General features: G+C 43.5%; 1 protein-coding gene across 1 annotated transcript in view; it reads right to left on the bottom strand.

Moving 5' to 3' along the window:
* Nucleotides 1-517: 517 nt before the first annotated feature.
* The window catches only part of LONRF2 (LON peptidase N-terminal domain and ring finger 2), a 114,739-nt gene continuing 95,594 nt past the window's right edge, over nt 518-19,662 (bottom strand). Inside the window, exons 9-12 of the mRNA XM_073590522.1 lie at nt 14,641-14,799; nt 13,689-13,851; nt 13,214-13,363; nt 518-5,986 (exon numbers count right to left, since the gene is read on the bottom strand). Coding sequence (XP_073446623.1) covers nt 5,828-5,986; nt 13,214-13,363; nt 13,689-13,851; nt 14,641-14,799 — 631 coding nt within the window. The 3' untranslated portion in view covers nt 518-5,827. The remainder of the gene's footprint in view (nt 5,987-13,213; nt 13,364-13,688; nt 13,852-14,640; nt 14,800-19,662) is intronic.

Genomic DNA, 19,662 nt, shown 5'->3' with positions numbered 1-19,662 from the left:
ACTGATCTGCATGAGAATCTGCATCTACAGCGTATTTTAAGGCTATGTGCACACGCTGCAGATTCACCTGCAGATTTTTTCCCGTGGAACCGCAGGTAAAGTGACCTGTGGTTTTGCTGCGGTTTTACACCTCTACTATGTTAAAGGTGTGAAACCACAGCGGAATCCGCAGAAACAATTGACATGCTGCGGAAAAAAAACCGCAGCAAAACCGGGCGGAAAAAAACGCAGCGTGAGCACAGCGGTTTTGAAAACCCATAGGGTTACATGGTACTGTACCATGTCTGCGGAACTGCTGCTGATCCGCAGGGCCAAAACCGCTTCGTGTGCAACATAGCCTTAAAGTAAGAGGGCTTTACAAGTGTGATATTTAATGGCTAAGGCTACTTGCACACTTGTGCTCTTTGGAGCTGTGCACGGCCACCGCTAAGCTCCGCCCCTGCCACGCCTCCTCCGGTTAGCTCCGCCTATGGGCGCATGACGCTGCATGCTACCTGCGTACCCTATCTTTAGCAATGGGTACGCAGGCCGTGCGCAGGTATGTGTTTGCCGGCGCATGCATCCTTTTGACAGTGCACCAACCTGTGCCAAACGCACCCTGTTGCATCTTGGTGCGCTCTGTGCACCGTCAAAAGGACGGATGTGCCGGCAAATGCATACCTGTGCACGGCCTGCATACCCAATGCTAAAGATAGGGTACGCAGGTCGCATGCAGCGTCATGCGTCCATAGGCGGAGCTAACCGGAGGAGGCTCGGCAGGGGGCGGAGCTTAGCGGCAGCTGTGCACAGCTCCAAGGAACGGAAGTGTGCAAGTAGTCTAACACTTTGCTCTCACAGTCACATACAACTCTGCAGTGAGATCAAAACTAACAACGTACACCAGAGCTAACTCAGAACAGAAGTTTGTCTCATTACACACTTGCAGCTACACTTGTCTTCTCATAGTGCTGTCAGCAATCAACACAGTACAGCAGAGCTAAACCTTGTCTCATTACAAACACATTTGCAGTTGTCCTGTAATAGTGCTGTCAGCTATGCTGTACTGCCCTTCGCCCATACTGGCTGCCTGCAGAATAGAAGCTGAAGCACTGTGAGAAGACAAGTGCTGCTGTAAATGATTGTACTGAGACAAACTTCACTTCTGCTGTAGTGTTCCGATCTCAATGCAGAGCAGTGTGAGATTATGAGAGCAGACCGTCAGTCATTAACACTGGTATTGCCTCCTTTTATTTACAGTAAGTTCTGGAGGCAGATTCTCAGGGAAATCTATGTCCGGCCCACTGATGTTAACAGCTCATTTGTATATAAGAAAAACCTGGCTTTCTCTGGAAAAGCATTTTGGATTGCAGATATCATTTAATTCAGCTTCATTAGCCCTAAATGCCCATGTAGCTTCCTTAGGAGGGTTGATCATACTTAAAGATTGCCTTTATGAAATGTAACGCTGAAAATTAATAATGTCTGCTGACAGACGCACACTAATTGAACATTACATTACACTGGTCATCACTGAAGGGTCTGGTTAGGTCTCCTTACAATTACTGATGTACCTTACAGTCTGCATTTACAACGAAATTATAAAGAGCAGCCCCAAGAACGGACAGAACGCATCACGCAGATTTTCCCCGGTACATAATCCAGCAAATTGATTTTCTCCATATGAACAATTCAGCTTGGAGGGCACGCACGTACCACTTAAGGCTAACTCAACAGTCAATGCATTACCATAAAATGGACTTATACAAGTTTAAAAGAATATTGCTGCTTTCTTCCAAAAACAATAAACAGCAGCTTAAGTTCATTGGCTGTGTATAGGGCTGAGCTGCGACACAATCTATGAACAAGACATTTTCTTTTCTAACCTCTTGTAATCATTTTTACATGCGTGAATTAAATTGAAACGTCAGTTTTCACCAGATCCTCACAAAGCCGTGCTTAATTAAAGTGGCTGCCTGAGCGCAAACATTTAAACTTTCAAAACATTTTTTCACATCTGCAGCATGTCAAGCCTTTCAGCGTTTTTCACCGATTCAAAATGAATAATAAAAAAACCTGCGCAATCTGCCGCAAATACTACATGTGTGCACATTCCCTTAGGCTGGCCATACAGATTAGATAGCTATGACTCGGTAAAGCAGCTGTCACTCTCAACCTCGACAAGGGCATGCACGGTTGGATTGGATGAGGATGCATGTGATTTCAGTAACAGGAGAGAAGTAGCTGCCAGATTGAAACAGCGGCTGATTTTTCTCCTGGAAAATTATAGGATCAGTCAGGCAGCTAAAATCTAACATTCTAACCCTTATCTCCCCTGCCCACGAACGGACAATTTAGCAGTTACGCATCCAATGTCTACAGCCAGCCTTTCTTACAGAGCATATGGACGTGGGTTATCTTCATGACACTTCGCGTTAAAGTAACAGGGTTTACTTAGTTCTCACAATACTAAGATGGGTTCTACCGGAGCTTCACTTTAAAGCTTAGTTTTTACAGTATAGAACCATTACAAATTCATCTAGGTATCAGTATGTAGTAATGATCATGTGCAGCATGGTGGCCATTTCTTCTTTGGGTTAGATTTGATAATGAATGATCTTTTCCAATGATCACATCTGAAATGTTTATGCTATATGTAGAAAACATGCCTTGAGTATTACAGTAATATTCACACTTACTATTGGTCTACAATGTGTGTCTCTTGCTTAAGTATAATGGTACAGACCACCTGGCAAGGGTTCCAATGTCAACCAGTCTACAGAAACTGTATCAAGGCCAAGTTCTTACCTAAATAACTAAATGGAAAATGACCTTCTAGACTAATGGGATGAAAGTACATGATACATTTAAACATATAAAAAAAAACAAAAAACTTTTTTTTTGTTTCATCCCAAACCCACAGCAGGGAAGACAAGTAGATAAGGTTGGAGTACCGGACCAGAGCCACTGTGGTGGTAAACCTCCTTGTAGATGTGGATTACCTCGTCAGCGTCTTGCAGCAAGTGTAACAATTCCCTTTAACATTACTACCTATGCATACAGTTCTAACTTTGCCCTCTTCTTTGCATTTATGGTATGGCTGTGTACAAAACAAAGGTGACTACCTATTCCGACATATAACGACATGGACGGAGGCTCATTCAGCTTCAGCGCAGGCACAGAGTGTGGTTAAATGCTGGTTTTCAGAAAGTACTTGAAGATTCTATAGTCCTATAACACACCATCATCTTCAATGAAAAAGCTATTTATACTCTAAAACAAGAGGAAAGGACACTACATATTGAATGGTAACATGAAGTAAGACACAAATCTGTTGGAAACTGGGGCAGGCAGTTAGTACGTGCTGTCAGTTCATCACATCTGTTTGTTGAGAATGAAAGAAGTGATACTTGACCCAGGGTACTGGTTTACCATTGTGCTGTTACCCCTAAATATATGATGAGACAGAGTCTAAAGGAAATCACCATCTTTGAGGAAAATTTGCAATGGTGTTTGGTGACACTACTGATGTATGGTCTTACCGTGTATTTCCAGCTATAAACTACCTTTTATAAATGTATCTTATTAAGGGTATTAGCTCAAGTATTCTTACACAAAACACTGGTTCTCCATTCCCTTCACAAAAAAAAACAATAAAATATTGTCAGTCCTCAACTACTCAAGGGTCCATACATAGTCTACAGACATCATTCAGCGCGGGATAGAAGCCTCCTACTGACTTCTATGGGAATTAAATGTCAAGGGGAATTCGGGATTGTGGCTCTGTATAAACATGAAAGAGCTCTTTCACCAATAAGATATTCTGTAAATGCAGTAAAAATGTCATTACTGTTGAAATCTAAACAGTAGTTTATAGCAGAAGGTCTGCATTTAATGACCTTTATCCTATGCACCATTTTTCAAAATGATTCCCTATATCTCCATGTTCTCTCAAATAGACGTCTGAAAAGTAAGTCATAGGTGCAGGTTGATCATATTAATGTTGCTACCATTGTAGAATTTTCTGTAAAGATCCCTCAAATGTGTTTACATTTTTAAAGTAGGAAACCAAATTCCATATTGAGAGTGGGTGGGAGTACTTGACGTCTGTCCTTCCTGGATCTCCGGTAGTTGTCATATCTGGATTCTAGAAGTTTCTAGCTAACAGAATCACCTGCCAATGAATTTGTGCCGGCGTACATTGTGCCAGAAATGTTACTCCAGTCTTTTACCATCTGTGCCTGAAGTATTTAGTCTGGGATTGGGAAATATAACTCTGCATTAGAGCTGCAGACACGCTACTCTATGTTTTTTTTTAATCAAGACTTTTTGTTTCCTTTTTAAATGCACGTATTATTTAACATAGTAATTTTAACTTGCACATTATGCCATGTCCCATAAATATGCCATAATTGTCTGATCAATGCAGCCTCAACCATGTTGAGAATGGTAGTGTCCCAATTACTGAAGTAGCCGGTGAGGAGGCCTCAAGGTAGATAATAAATAGAGACAGCAATTGGGGATGCAGACAGGACAGGTATCAAAGAACCCCCTCATTCTTAACATATGTGATGGTAACAAAGAACCTGAATCTAGCAAACGTTTATGGAATATCCTGTAAATGAATTAGGAATATCCCTTTAAGATATTATATGTATTAAATTCTATTATTTTTCTAAGTACCTCGAATAAAATCTGTTACTTCCCTTAAAGCAATTATCTCAAGACAGATGTTTTATACCATAAATGTCTAATAGATATGGGTTACACCTTTGTATGCAAGGTTACCTTTCCTGTCACTACAGGATAGTCGCGACTCGTAGCGTGAAGTGGGAGCCCCCTTTCTTGAATAAGCGTTCCCCTTTTAGGATCTATACCTATTAAACAAATATGGCATATGCTACATAAATAACTGTTGTGAGACAACCCCTCTAGAAAGCCAATAAACCTTAGAGTGCAGTTGACGGAGCACTCGTTTTGCTAACAGTTATCTCAACCATAATCCCTTAAATACATATATACATAATTGGGTTTGGCCATACATGTGTTTTCAATGTGGAAAAGGAATATGCTGCTGCCAGATATCTCTGGCAGCAGCTTCTCTTTAGTTGAAACAAAAGAATTGGGTGAAATCGGCATGCCCGCTCTTTCTCCCTTTGACAACTGTTGGAAAAAAAGTAGGAAACTTGGCACTCAGTTAAGTGTTTTAAACAGATTATTTTTGCATTGCCTGCACAAAATAAAATTATCTGCTTAAAACACTTACCTGAGTGCCACGTTTTCTACAAGATTTACATGGGATAGGATCCTACTTGGGCACCATCCACAGGAGTGCCGTAATTACCATTTTTGAAAAAAGTAGGAAGGCCCCATACACATTAGATTGTCAACAGTTTCCACCAAAGTTGGACTGTTTGTCCAACATTAATGTCATGTGCATGGAAGCCACTAGAAAAGTCCAAGCCTGCATAGTGGTCAACGTCTAGTCTCTCCCACCCTGCTGTGTATTTAACAACACAAATGCAGCCGAATGTGAAAATACATGGATGACATATGGGTTGAAGGATTTCATTTGTGTCCACATAAAGGTACTCTAGGTGATTGGTAGCCATCAAATGGGCATCTGATGATAATCAAACACCAGCAGAGTGCATGGAGGCAAGATAAACCAGGTAGCAATGTTGTTCATTCACCGCATGGTCTTTTCACAGAAAGAGTTCAGATAAATTCCATGACAATGAATATGAAAAAAAAGTGTCCCTCAGTGCAGAGAAAAAAAAGGTTTTCTTAAAATAAAATTATAATATAATAATAATATTATCAAAGTCACAGCATCAACAGAAAACCTCTGTCATCTGGGTCTTTTACGAGTAACAAATAATAAGACCCGTCTGATGGCCTGAAGGCGATCTTTCAGGGATGTCATGGCAAGGATTGTAAGCTGGGCCTTGTTTTCTAGAGGCAGAACTGCTAGCATCCACCAACACCAGGCTGGGCCACTTGAGTTCAACTGAAATAGAAAAAAATAGTAAATTATAGAAACAGTATAGTAAAAATAGAAATAGTAAATTTCATTAAAAAATGCCTTACAATAAAGCAATTTCATAGTGCAAACCGTTGTATTTGTAACTAGTACAGTTGTGGACAAAAGTTGTGTGCATGAGATTTCAAAAATGTAATTCATTATGCTGGTACTTTTAAACGCTGTGCATATTACGCACCAAATATGCTGCATAAAATATGCAGTAAAACGCCATGTATTAACATACCCGTATCGGCATTTCATATATCAGGTTTATGCAAAGACTCAATGTTTACGGTGCTGGCAGTTATTTTTCACCTTGGTATACTGCATATCAGCATCTGGCCAAATCCTGACTGAAAACAACCCATTCTTGTAATCAGTGCTTGGAGTTTATCACAACTTCTGTGTTTTTGTTTGTCCAAAAACTTTTTGAGGATTAACCACATAAACTGAGATCTGGGCAGCTTCCTGGCCATGGATCCAAACATTTTTGTTTTGTTCACCAAGCCACTTAGTTATGACATTTACTTTGTGACATTATGCTGGAAAAGGCATTGTTCACCACCACACTTCTCGTGGATTGTCAGAAGTTGATCTCGGTTGATGTTTTGATACTATTCATTATTAATGTTCGCAGACAAAATTGTGAATAAGCGCACTCCCCCTGGATGAAAACCAATCCCACACATGAATGGTCTCAGGATACTTTACTATTGACATGACACAGGACCCATGGTAGCACTTCAGACTGTTTGGGACATCTGGAACATGATTGTTAGGAGAAGAAAGGGAGAGAAATACCTTGAGTCCTGTATCATATCAACAGTTAAGCATAAGCATTCTGAGATTATTCATGAGTGGGGTTGCTTTTCATTCAAGAGCATGGTTTAATCCAAGGGTGTGGCACTTTGGGCTTTTCCAGGACTATTTTATTTTTTCCCTATTGGGCTAAGGGTACTGTCAAACTGTCAAACTTAGCGATGCACCAGCGATCCCAACCAGTGATATGACGCGGTCAGGATCGCTGGTGCATCGCTAAGTGGTCGCTAGTGAGCTGCCACACAGGCAGATCTCACCAGCGACATCGCAGGGGTCGGGGGTCGCTACTTACCTGTCAGACGCGGCGATCCTGCGTCCTCCCGCCCGGCTCCACGCTCGTCTCTCCACAGGAAGCGCCGCAGGAAGCTGACGACGAGAAACAGTCCTGGACGTTCTCGCGCGATCAGCGATAACCAGCGGGGGAGCGGGTCGTAGGTAAGTATCAGACACAGCGATATCGCTAGCAATATCGCTATAATGTCACAAGTTATAGCGATATTGCTAGTGATATCGCTAAGTGTGACAGGCCCCTAATAACTAACCTTTCAGACTGTCAGCTCAAAGTGATCACAGACCGCTCCTGCTGGCAATTCTGCAGCTTTATGTCAACAAAGCTTTTTCTCTTCCGGGCTGCTCCGTGGGCAGAACAGGTATGCAGCTGAGAGCTGGCTGTCAATCAGCATGACATTGGCAGTCACGCCGTGTCAACAAAGTGGAAGAGAAGCTCTGCCAAACTGATATCATCGGAAGCAGCAGAATTGCTGGCAGGAGCGGTCCGCAAATGAGGAAGATAAACAGTATATAATGAGGTTAAGAAAAAAAGGTGGCGAAAGGTGAACTATGTACAAAATGGATGGATTATGAATTGAGTTATGATCAATCTAAAACAAAGAATGTTATTCAGTTTTGGACATAAAAGTGTTCAAAATGTATTGGTAAATACATTCCATTTTAGATGGACATTGAAATTAGTTAGAGTTCATGGCAATTTACCTGAATACTGAGCTTTTAGATTAGAAAAACAACTCGTACATTAGCGCGCTATAGAGTCTATAGTAAAGAGCTTGTAAGCACTGCACTACAAGCCTAACATACTAGCCACTGAATGTAGTGGAGGTTTGTTCTTGAGAATGGAGAGGATTTTTAATTAAATGTAAAATTGTTTTTACAACCTCTTTGCAATTGTAACCCTTTATCATGATGAGAATTACCCTTTAAGCCAGTGGATGTCAAATACACATAAGACCAAAGTTAGCTTTGACAAAGTTAACCTTGACATTTGTAATAAAAAAAAAAAAAAAAAGCTACAATTATGGAAGTTTTTCCTTATTAACCCCTTAGTGACAGCCAATTTGGTACTTAATGACCAAGCCAATTTTTACAATTCTGACCACTGTCACTTTATGAGGCTATAGCTCTAGAACGCTTCAACGTATCCCACTCATTCTGAGTATTTTTTTCCTGACATATTGTACTTCTTGTTATTGGTAAAATTTCTTCAATATAACTTGCGTTTATTTATGAAAAAAACAGAAAGTTCGCCGCAATTTTCAAACTTTTAATTTTTGTACACAAATCAGAGAGTGGTGTCACACAAAATAGTTAATAAATATCATTTCCCACATGTCTACTTTACATCAGCACAATTTTGGAAACATTTTTTTTTGTTAGGACGTTATAAGGGTTAAAAGTTAACCAGCGATTTCTCATTTTTCCAACAAAATTTACAACACCATTTTTTTAGGGACCACATCATATTTGGAGAGAGTTTGGGGGGGTGAATATAACAGAAAATACCCAAAAGTGACACCATTGTAAAAACTGCACCCCTCAAGGTGCACAAAACCACATTCAACAAGTTTATTAATCCTTCAGGTGCTTCACGAGAACTAAAGCAATGTGGAAGGAAAAAATGAACATTATACTTTTTCCACACAAAAATTACTTTGGAACCAATTGTTTTTATTGTCACAAGGGTAGCAGAAGAAAATGGACCACAAAATTTGTTGTGCAATTTCTCCTGAGTACGCCGATACCCTGTATATGGGGGAAAGCCACCGTTTTGTGCATGGCAGGGCTCAGAAGGGAGGGAGCACCATTTGAATTTTTGAACGCAAAATTGGCTGGAATCAATGGTGGCGCCAAGTCGCGTTTGGAGACCCCTGATGTACCTAAACAGTGGAACTCCCCAATTCTTACTCCAACCCTAACCCCAACACACTATTAACCCTAATCCCAACCCAAAAACATAACCCTAACCACAACCCTAACCCCAACACACCATTAACCCTAATCCCAACCTAAACCATAACTCTAACCACTAATCTAATCCTGACACATCCCTAACCATAATCCCAACCATAACCACAACCCTAACTTTAGCCCCAACACTCACTTTAGCCCAACTCACTTGCCGGGTGCCAGACAGCAGATCTCGGCGGGGCACTGTGCATGCACTTGCCATTTTTTCCCAGAAGATGACGCCGGCGGCCTGGGGGACTGCAGGGACTCTGGAGGTACCGTGTGTGTGTGTGTGTGTGTAAATTGGGGGATTGTGACACTAGGGTTGGTAAAAACCGACCCGAATCATGTTCTCTGGGGTCTGATAGCTGAGACCCCGGAGAAATTCCGACTCTGGGGGGGGGGTGCTATACACTTATTCCTCAGCGCCGTTAAAAAGCGGCGCTGTGGTTTAAGTACCCTTAACTGCCGCCATCAAAAGGCATATTGGCGGTCGTTAAGGGGTTAAATAAAACGATAAACTTTTGGAATTATAGTGAAATAATATATGTTTTGGAAGCGCATTAAAAAGCATATGGCCCAATGGCCTAACTTAAAAACGTAACAACAACGGATAAAAACCTTGAATAAAACAGATAATAAAGTATGATACAAACAAAAGTGCTCCCATACACTGTATGATACCCCCACAGTGAATTCTTCCAGATGCACTGTATGATGACCCTACTGTACCCCCCTCCCACCTCAATTCCCCCAATAAAGAATGGTGACCCCATCACAGTATGATTCTTCAACTGTAATCCTCACACAGCTCTTCATACAGTATAATGGGCACAAAAAATCCTCAACACAATACAATGGATCCACACAGTCCTCCATACAGTACAATGGACCCCACATAGTCCTGCATAAAGTGTAATGGACCCCACAGTGCTCGATACAGTACCACAGGGCCCTGTACTGACTTCCATACAGTAATGACTGCACATAGTGCTCCATACTGTACAATGGCCCCACCTCGTGCTCCATAAAGGATAATGGCCCTACGTGGTGCTCCATGCAGTATAATGGCCCTACATGGTGCTCAATGAAGTATAATGTATCCCACATGGTGCTCCATACAGTATAATGCACCCCACATAGTGCTCCATACTGTATAATGGCCCCACATACTGTTTTATACTGTATAATGGCCCCACATAGTGAGTCACACTGTATAATGTGCCCACATAGTGTTCCATACTGTATAATGGCCCCACATAGTGAGTCACACTGTATAATGTGCCCACATAGTGTTCCATACTGTATAATGGCCCCACAAAGTGCTCCATACTGTACAATGGCCCCACCTCGTGCTCCATACAGTATAATGGCCCTACATGGTGCTCAATGAAGTATAATGCATCCCATATTGTGCTCCATACAGTATAATGCACCCAGTGGCGTATCTAGGGGGGGGGCAGCTGGGGCATTTGCCCCGGGCGCAGCCAGCAGGGGGGCGCAGTCGGGCCGCCTAATGCAGCGGTCCGCAGTGTCCTCCCTGGCGGCTGCGTTCTGCCTCCCCCCCCGGCCTGGGAGTCGGCGGTTCTCTGTGTCAGCTGTCAAGCTGACAGCCGGCGCAGAGAAGGAGCGCGTGCCGACTCCCAGGGAACAATTGTACTGGCGTCTATACAGACGCCAGTACACTTGAAGCTCTGACCGCCGGGTCAGAGCAACATCAGCAGCGTGATCAGGTCATGTGATCACGCTGCTGACGTCACTCCCCGGCGCCCAGAGAGAACCCTGGTGGTAAGTGTGCTTCACTGTGGAGCTGAAGAACCACCGAAGATGGGAGATGAGGGGGAGTTAATAAGTGGAGATAGGGGGGATTTGTAGAGGGGATGGGGGTTAATGTGTGGGGGGATTTGTAGAGGGTATGGGGGTTAATGTGTGGGGATGGAGGTTAATGTGTGGGGGCGTTAATGAGTGGGAATAAGGGTTAATGTGTGGGAGGTTAATGAATGGGGATGGGGGTTAATGTGTGGGGGTGTTAATGAGTGGGGATGAGGTTAATGAGTGGGGGGGTTAATGAGTGGGGATGGGGGTTAATGAGTGGGGATGGGGGTTAATGTGTGGGGGGTTAATGAATGGGGATGGGGTTAATGTGTGGGGGCGTTAATGAGTGGGGATGGGGGTTAATGTGTGAGGGGGTTAATGAGTGGTGATGGGGGTTAATGAGTGGGTATGGGGGTTAATGTGTGGGGGTATTTGGAGTGGGGATGGGGGTTATTTAATGTGTAGGGGTATTTGGAGTGGGGATGGGGGTTATTTAATGTGTGGGGGGATTTGGAGTGGTGATGGGGTTTAATGAGTGGGGATTGGGTTAATGTGTGGGGGGATTTGGAATGGGGATGGGGGATTTAATGTGTGTGGGGGATTGGGGATGGGGGGATTTGGAGTGGGGATGGGGGGGATTTAATGTGTGGGGAGATTTGAGGACACAAAATGAAGAGTATGTATGAGGAAACAGTATGGGGGATTGGTGCTGACACAGTATGATGGGTGCAGACAGTATGGGGAGCGAACAGGTTAATGTAAGTGGACACAGTATGGGGAGTGAGGGTGATGGGATGTGTGCAGACACAGTATGGGGAGACGGGGCTATGTGTGAGCAGACAGTATAGAGAGTGAGGGGGTAAATATATGAGGAGACAGTATGGTGAAAATGAGGGATGATAGAGGAGACAGTATGAGGAGGGAGGGGAATAGTGTGAGGAGACAGTATATTGCAGATATTTGTATTTAGGGGCATTATAATGACACTTCTATCTTTAAGGGGATCGTGTGGAGATTTGCTGCAGAAGACCGGAGAAGATGGACGTCTATAGAGACGGCTGTGGATGAGAAAACTCATCATGCGGTCTGAACAAGAAGAAGAAAAGGAGAACGACTGCAGAGATGGCATCATCTATAAGGTACCTGGATGTATATGTTATTTGTGCTACTGACTAATTATCATGGTTTTATTTGTTAGGAACATTAAAGGGGTTGTCCAGGTTTGTGCGGAGTCTGCAGTCATTCCTTGTGACTGCAGACTTCTGAATTCTCACAGTGCTCACTGAACGCTGTCAAGATTCTCTCGTGCCGGTAATTTACATACATGCGGTCACATGCTGACTAGACATGTGTGGCCTCACTCAATGAAAATGAACAGAGCGAGGCCGGGCACGGCTAGTCGGAGTGTGGCCAGAAGTATACAAATCACATACTTGTGCTGACATGACTGTACATCGGCAAGGGAGAATCCTAAAAGTGTGCAGAGCATTCGTTGTGAGAATTCAGAAGCTGCAATGTCAGGACTTAGCTCTGCAGGTTCCAGTACTCATCACATGGACACTTCACTCATATGCGATTTTCATTATGGTCCTGTGACAATGAGCTTCTCTTCCTGCTTCTCTCAGTTTATTACTGAACATAGAGAGCATTAGGGAGAGCAGCTCGTGGGTACATGGCAAAGTGTGCAAGTCGCATATGTACTTGGGGGGGGGGGGGCGCTGAACCGAATTATTGCCCCGGGTGCCAGAAAGCCTAGATACGCCTCTGAATGCACCCCACATATTGCTCCATAGTGTATAATGGCTCCACAGTGTTCTATACTGTATAATGGCCCCACATATTGCTCCATACTGTATAATGGCCTCAAATGGTGCTCCATACTGTAAAATAGCCTCACATAGTGCTCCATACTGTATAATGGCCCTACATAGTGCTCCATACCATATAATGGCCCCATCACGCGCGCAGACTGATGGGAGGGCGCTCGTGCAGAGGAGAGTAGCCACAACGCTAAGGATGAGGGAGATGTCAAGAGGGCTGAGGAGAGTGGTGGCGGCGCTAGTGCTGAGGAGAGTGGTGGCGGCACTAGTGCAGAGGAGATGGCGCGCGTGCTCACCAGGAGGGCTCTACGTGCCCCCTCTGGCACGCGTGCCATAGGTTCTCCACCGCTGCCCTAGAGGAATACATAGCTTTAATATCAAGCACTGAGAAAGCCTAACAAGCCTTAAACAGCTGTCTGCAGGGTGGAAAAGAATGGAAAAATTATGACTAGAGTGTGTTGATGTACTGTTGTCTTTCATTACTGTTCATAAACGTGCCCAGGAATTGTGTTCTGACCTGTGGATCTGGATCTTTGTTTGGCATCGACCCAAAATGGTTCAGAATTTGCGCCCTCAGATTGTCCTTAAGAGAAGAAAACCAGGCCAAGGCTTGATCATACACAGAATTGTGTAATAGGAGAAGCTCTTCATATTCTTGTCCTTCAACCTAAAAGAGAAAAAGATGGTTATAATCTTGTATTTTCTAAGAACTGCAGTACATAAAATGGACTGATTTATCTCAAATGTCTTTATTTATATGCCTATAATATTGTCCCGATTATGTCACTGCAAAGAAAACAACCATTTAGAACCTGCAATCCCAAATCTTCTACTTGTGGTAAGAGATTACATGGATTGAAGGAAGATGAAACCCTTGTATATATAATGCACACCAGAGATTCAAAAACCAGTAAAAGAGCATTAGTGGTCTGTATGTCTTTATGCATTCTCACTGATAGAAAATATATAACTGCACTTTAGGGGCTTATTACCTTTTTATCTTCAAGATATTCAATATTTGCAGTGTTGTAACCATCTCTTTGTCCATGGCTCAAGACCTTAAACCTGCTCAGGCCTATTGTATCCACTACAGAACGCCCATCTGGGAAAAACTTGACATCTCTCACTTGTAACATGCAACCATAGTCTGCGAATCTAAAATGACAGAATGAGTTACAATTTGTATTCATTTCTCTTTTCCCCCCCATTCCAAAAGCATTTTGTACATGGTACTCATATCAGAGTCAAATGTGAATAACTTACTATTACCCACTCTACATATTTGGTAACCCTCATTCCCCTGGGCGCAAAAAGTTTTTTAGATGTACTCAGAGGCTGCAGCGATGTGTTTGACTCATTTATAGTAGCCTATGAGGAGAAATTCATACTAGTTAAAAGATACAAGATAAATGCTTCAGGATGGAGGTGATTTTTTTTTCTTTTCCTAAAAAAGGATCATTTCTTAAAGGGGTTGTTCGGTCCAAATTGATAAGTCTGCAGTTACTGTGTGTGACTGCAGACTTATGAATCCCCCCCAGCATATGCACTGTGGACTGCGAGGATTTGCCGGTTTCTGAGATGGGACCGGTGGGTATGTATGAGTTAAACATACTCCCAACCAGGGTCCGTCTAATGGGCGTGGACCTGCTCCATACACTATGGGGTCCTGTCTCTTGTAGGTATGCCCGTTCTAGACCCTACAACCTTTAAAATTCTTTGCCAGTTTGGTAGCCAAGAGAGCTCATTACATGTAGTACAGTTCAAAACTAGTGCAAACAATCTAGTAACTACTTGAACATTTTCTTTTTTAATTTACTTAAATTTTTCTCTGTAAAAAATAAAACTTGCTATCATGCCCACTTTCAGGTTGAATACCCAGCTATTTTGTTGATTTGTTCCCATAACACTTTACAGAAGTAATGTTTCCAAATACGTCTTACACACCCCTTCAGTTCATCAGAAATGCACATTCCAAACTGCTTTGTTCCTGTCTCCATGCTTCTCCTGATCATTAGGCGATACCGAGGCTCAAACACATGCAGCGGGCAAGGAATTGTCGGGAAGGCCATAGTGCACACAAATATCGGAACATCTTTATTCAAGCTGTATGAAGATAAAAACACACACGTCAATGTGATGGCTTTATGTTAGTTCATCTACACTATTGAAATTATCAATTTGTATTTTCATATTTAAAATTTAAGCCTACTCAGCAGTACAATACCTACCAAGCAGTACAATACCTCCCATCTACCAACTATGGCAGCTAAAGACGGGAGTAAAGAAGGGAGTGATGGAGCTGAAAGACTCATTAGGCCTATGAATGCATAGAGGATGGTTTACAAAAATGCTCTAAGTAAAACAAAAAAATGTTCATTACTGTATATACTCGTGTATAAGCCGACCCGGGTATAAGCCGAAGCACCTAATTTTGCCACGAAAAACTTATTGACTCCAGTATAAGCCAGGTATGCATTGTCCTCTCATCCCTATCCTGGTATGCATGGCTCCTTATTCCCATCTTGTCTGCATGGCTCCTTATTCCCATCCCTGTCTGCATGGCTCCTTATTCCCATCCCTGTCTGCATGGCTCCTTATTCCCATCCCTGTCTGCATGGCTCCTTATTCCCATCCCTGTCTGCATGGCTCCTTATTCCCATCCCTGTCTGCATGGCTCCTTTTTCCCATCCCTCTCTGCATGGCTCCTCATCCTCATCCCTGTCTGCATGGCTCCTCATCCCTGTCTGAATGGCTCCTCATCCCTGTCTGCATGGCTCCTCATCCCTGTCTGCATGGCTCCTCATCCCTGTCTGCATGGCTCCTCATCCCTGTCTGCATGGCTCCTCATCCTCATCCCTGTCCTGGTATGCATGGCTCCTTCTCCCCATCCTTGTATGCATGGTCCCTCCTACCTATCCTTGCATGCATGGCTCCTCATCCCTGTCCTGGTATGCATATTTCCTCATCCCTATCCTTGTATGCGTGGCCCCCCATGAGAAAAGCATTTAAAAAAAATCCTACTTACCTTTCCTGCGCGCCCTCGCAGCATCTTGTTCCGGTGCCAGCAGCATCTGCAGCCGGGCGATCATATGTCTCCGCTCATTAAGCGAATGAATATTCACATCTCTCCATGCATATGGGAGTGGAGAGAGGTGAATATTCATTACCTTAATGAGTGTGCACCCGTGCTAGCCCGGCAGCTGCGGAAGCCGGCGGCTGTAACTATGTGTGCTATAAGAGAAATGATTATTCTTTGCCAGTGCAGTGAATATTCAATTCTCTTTAGCGGCGGGCACAGTTAAAGCCGCAGCCGCCGGCTAGTGCCTCCTGTGACTTGCTGCTCCTCCGCTCCCCTCTCCTCCGCCGTCTTGTCACAATGACTCGTGTATAAGCTGAGGGGGCTTTTTCAGGACAAAAAATGTGCTGAAAAACGTGGCTTATACACGATTATATATTATATGTATATATATTGCTCCTCAACATCTATTTTTTTTAAAAACAAGTTTTTTTTATTGGATGTGTTGTATTTGACAGTGGTACCATTTAGGGTGCATACAACATATTGCCTAATTTTTATTAATCTCTATGAAAACCTTGGGATTTATTGGTACCACTTTTGGGTCCAGAACACTTTTTAATCACTTTTTTATGTGCGGAAAGGTGAACAAAATTGCAAATCTTTTGTAGCTTTTCATAATCTTTATTTTTTTTTGCGGTATTCACCGTGTAGAATAAAAAAAATACTAAATTATAACTGTACTGGTCATTAAAGATGCAGTGATAACCAGAAAGATCCTTCTTTGGACATTGTTTTTTTAGATTACACTTTTCTTCAGAAAAATAGGATTATTTTTTTTTTACTAGACCCACATAGGACATTGGATATGCAATCCTGTGTATAGTGCACTGCATTATCTAGCCTGTCAAAGTTATACAGACAAGCAGTCTAAAGGGCCTGTCACACTAAGCGATATCGCTAGCAAGTCTCTGGCTGGATTTGCATAAGAATGCCATGCCTGTGTGCATTGCAGGAAGCAGAAAACATTCATCATGAGCCTCTCTCACTCAGGGACAGGGACACACACAAGACGGTGACTCGGTGAGCCCGGCTGGGGGTGGGGGTGGAAAGTCGTGCAGATAGGACTACGCGTTTCAGGACCGTGAAGAAGGCGGGTTCTACCGCTGAAACGCGTAGTCCTATCTGCACGACTTTCCTGCGTTATTGCTGTTTTGAACTGCTTGGACCATTGCATTTTAATGGATTTATGAATAAAAAGAAAAAAATTTTTAACAGCATCCTGGATTGCTCACGTTATTGCTGGACTTTGCTTTGTCGTTGTTCACATTTGTATGGATGGACTCCTACATCCAGATTCGGGCACAACGGAGTTAACCAGGACAGCTGAGGTTCCAGGTGGTTCACAGGAGTGAGCTGGTCTACATTGTTGGATATATATATATATATATATATATATATATATATATATATATATATATATATATATATATATATATATATATACACATACATATATACACCACTGAGCCACCAATGATTTACTCTGCCTTGCTAAATGTCTGTGTTATATATATTGACAATCAATCAGCTACTTGTTGGCCAATAGCTGATAGTCCATTTCGGCATTTCTTATGCTCACAGGATGATCAGTATAGATTGTTTTGTGTGCAACTGCATAGATTATTATTGTTCTCAGCAGCACATACTGGTTACAAAGAAGGATCTGTTACTGAGTGGGATTATTTTTAAGCCAGATTGAAAATCATTTTAGTGCAGTATATATGGGCTCCTGGACAGAATTTGGGCCCCTGTGCAGTATATATGAGTTCCTGGACAGTATTTGGGCCCCTGTGCAGTATATATGAGTTCCTGGACAGTATTTGGGCCCCTGTGCAGTATATATGGTCTCCTGGACAATATTTGGGCCCCTGTGCAGTATATATGGGCTCCTGGACAGTACTTGGGCCCCAGTGCAGTATATATGGGCTCCTGGACAGTATTTGGGCCCTTGTGCAGTATATATGAGCTCCTGGACAGTATTTGGGCCCCTGTGCAGTATATATGGGCTCCTGGACAGTATTTGGGCCCCTGTGCAGTATATATGAGTTCCTGGACAGTATTTGGGCCCCTGTGCAGTATATATGAGTTCCTGGACAGTATTTGGGCCCCTGTGCAGTATATATGGGCTCCTGGACAGTATTTGGGCCCCTGTGCAGTATATATGGGCTCCTGGACAGTACTTGGGCCCCAGTGCAGTATATATGAGCTCCTGGACAGTATTTGGGCCCTTGTGCAGTATATATGAGCTCCTGGACAGTATTTGGGCCCCTGTGCAGTATATATGGGCTCCTGGACAGTATTTGGGCCCCTGTGCAGTATATATGGGCTCCTGGACAGTATTTGGGCCCCTGTGCAGTATATATGGGCTCCTGGACAGTATTTAGGCCCCTGTGCAGTATATATGGGCTCCTGGACAGTATTTGGGCCCCTGTGCAGTATATATGGGCTCCTGGACAGTATTTGGGCCCCTGTGCAGTATATATGGGCTCCTGGACAGTATTTGGGCCCCTGTGCAGTATATATGGGCTCCTGGACAGTATTTAGGCCCCTGTGCAGTATATATGGGCTCCTGGACAGTATTTGGGCCCCTGTGCAGTATATATGAGTTCCTGGACAGTGTTTGGGTCCCTGTGCAGTATATATGGGCTGCTGGACAGTATTTGGGTCCCTGTGCAGTATATGTGAGTTCCTGGACAGTATTTGGGTCCCTGTGCAGTATATATGAGTTCCTGGACAGTATTTGGGCCCTTGTGCAGTATATATGGGCTCCTGGACAGTACTTGGGCCCCTGTGCAGTATATATGGGCTCCTGGACAGTACTTGGGCCCCTGTGCAGTATATATGGGCTCCTGGACAGTACTTGGGCCCCTGTGCAGTATATATGGGCTCCTGGACAGTACTTGGGCCCCTGTGCAGTATATATGGGCTCCTGGACAGTATTTGGGCCCCTGTGCAGTATATATGGGCTCCTGGACAGTATTTGGGCCCCTGTGCAGTATATATGGGCTACTGGACAGTATTTGGGCCCCTGTGCAGTATATATGGGCTCCTGGACAGTATTTAGGCCCCTGTGCAGTATATATGGGCTCCTGGACAGTATTTGGGCCCCTGTGCAGTATATATGAGTTCCTGGACAGTGTTTGGGTCCCTGTGCAGTATATATGGGCTGCTGGACAGTATTTGGGTCCCTGTGCAGTATATATGAGTTCCTGGACAGTATTTGGGTCCCTGTGCAGTATATATGAGTTCCTGGACAGTATTTGGGCCCTTGTGCAGTATATATGGGCTCCTGGACAGTACTTGGGCCCCTGTGCAGTATATATGGGCTCCTGGACAGTACTTGGGCCCCTGTGCAGTATATATGGGCTCCTGGACAGTACTTGGGCCCCTGTGCAGTATATATGAGCTCCTTCCATTTTGACTTTTACAAGGAATATATCAAATTGGATGTAAGTGTTTTACTTTTTCTTTTACTCAAATGAGAAAAAAAATCAAAGACTAGCTATAAAATTAATTGTTTGACCTATAACATGCATGCCTGGAGTTCAGAGCACCTGTTGATTTTTTTTTTTTTTTTTTGGGGGGGGGGGGGGGCATTCAGACTTTTGCTATGGGGCCCCATGATTTCTATGTACGCCCCTGGCCTGTGGCAAAATCTATTTGAATTGGTCTATGGCAGATATGTAGGCCAGTGCTAGGTCTTTGCTTGCCATAGCAACCACCAGCTCCCCACAATTGTACAGCAGGGAGTTAATGGAGTAACAGAGGGAGCAATCTCCTGCTGTCAAACTCTGTACTTGCTGTGATTGTTGTTGATCATAGCATGCAGGGGGCTAATGGAGTCACTGCAGAGCACTCCCCAGTGCTAAGATTGTGCTGTCAGCAGG

This window comes from Dendrobates tinctorius, unplaced genomic scaffold (genome assembly GCF_039654945.1).
Source record: "Dendrobates tinctorius isolate UK_male_01 unplaced genomic scaffold, ASM3965494v1 ptg000117l, whole genome shotgun sequence".
Lineage (NCBI taxonomy): Eukaryota > Metazoa > Chordata > Amphibia > Anura > Dendrobatidae > Dendrobates > Dendrobates tinctorius.
This window is presented reverse-complemented; position numbering and strand designations above follow the sequence as displayed.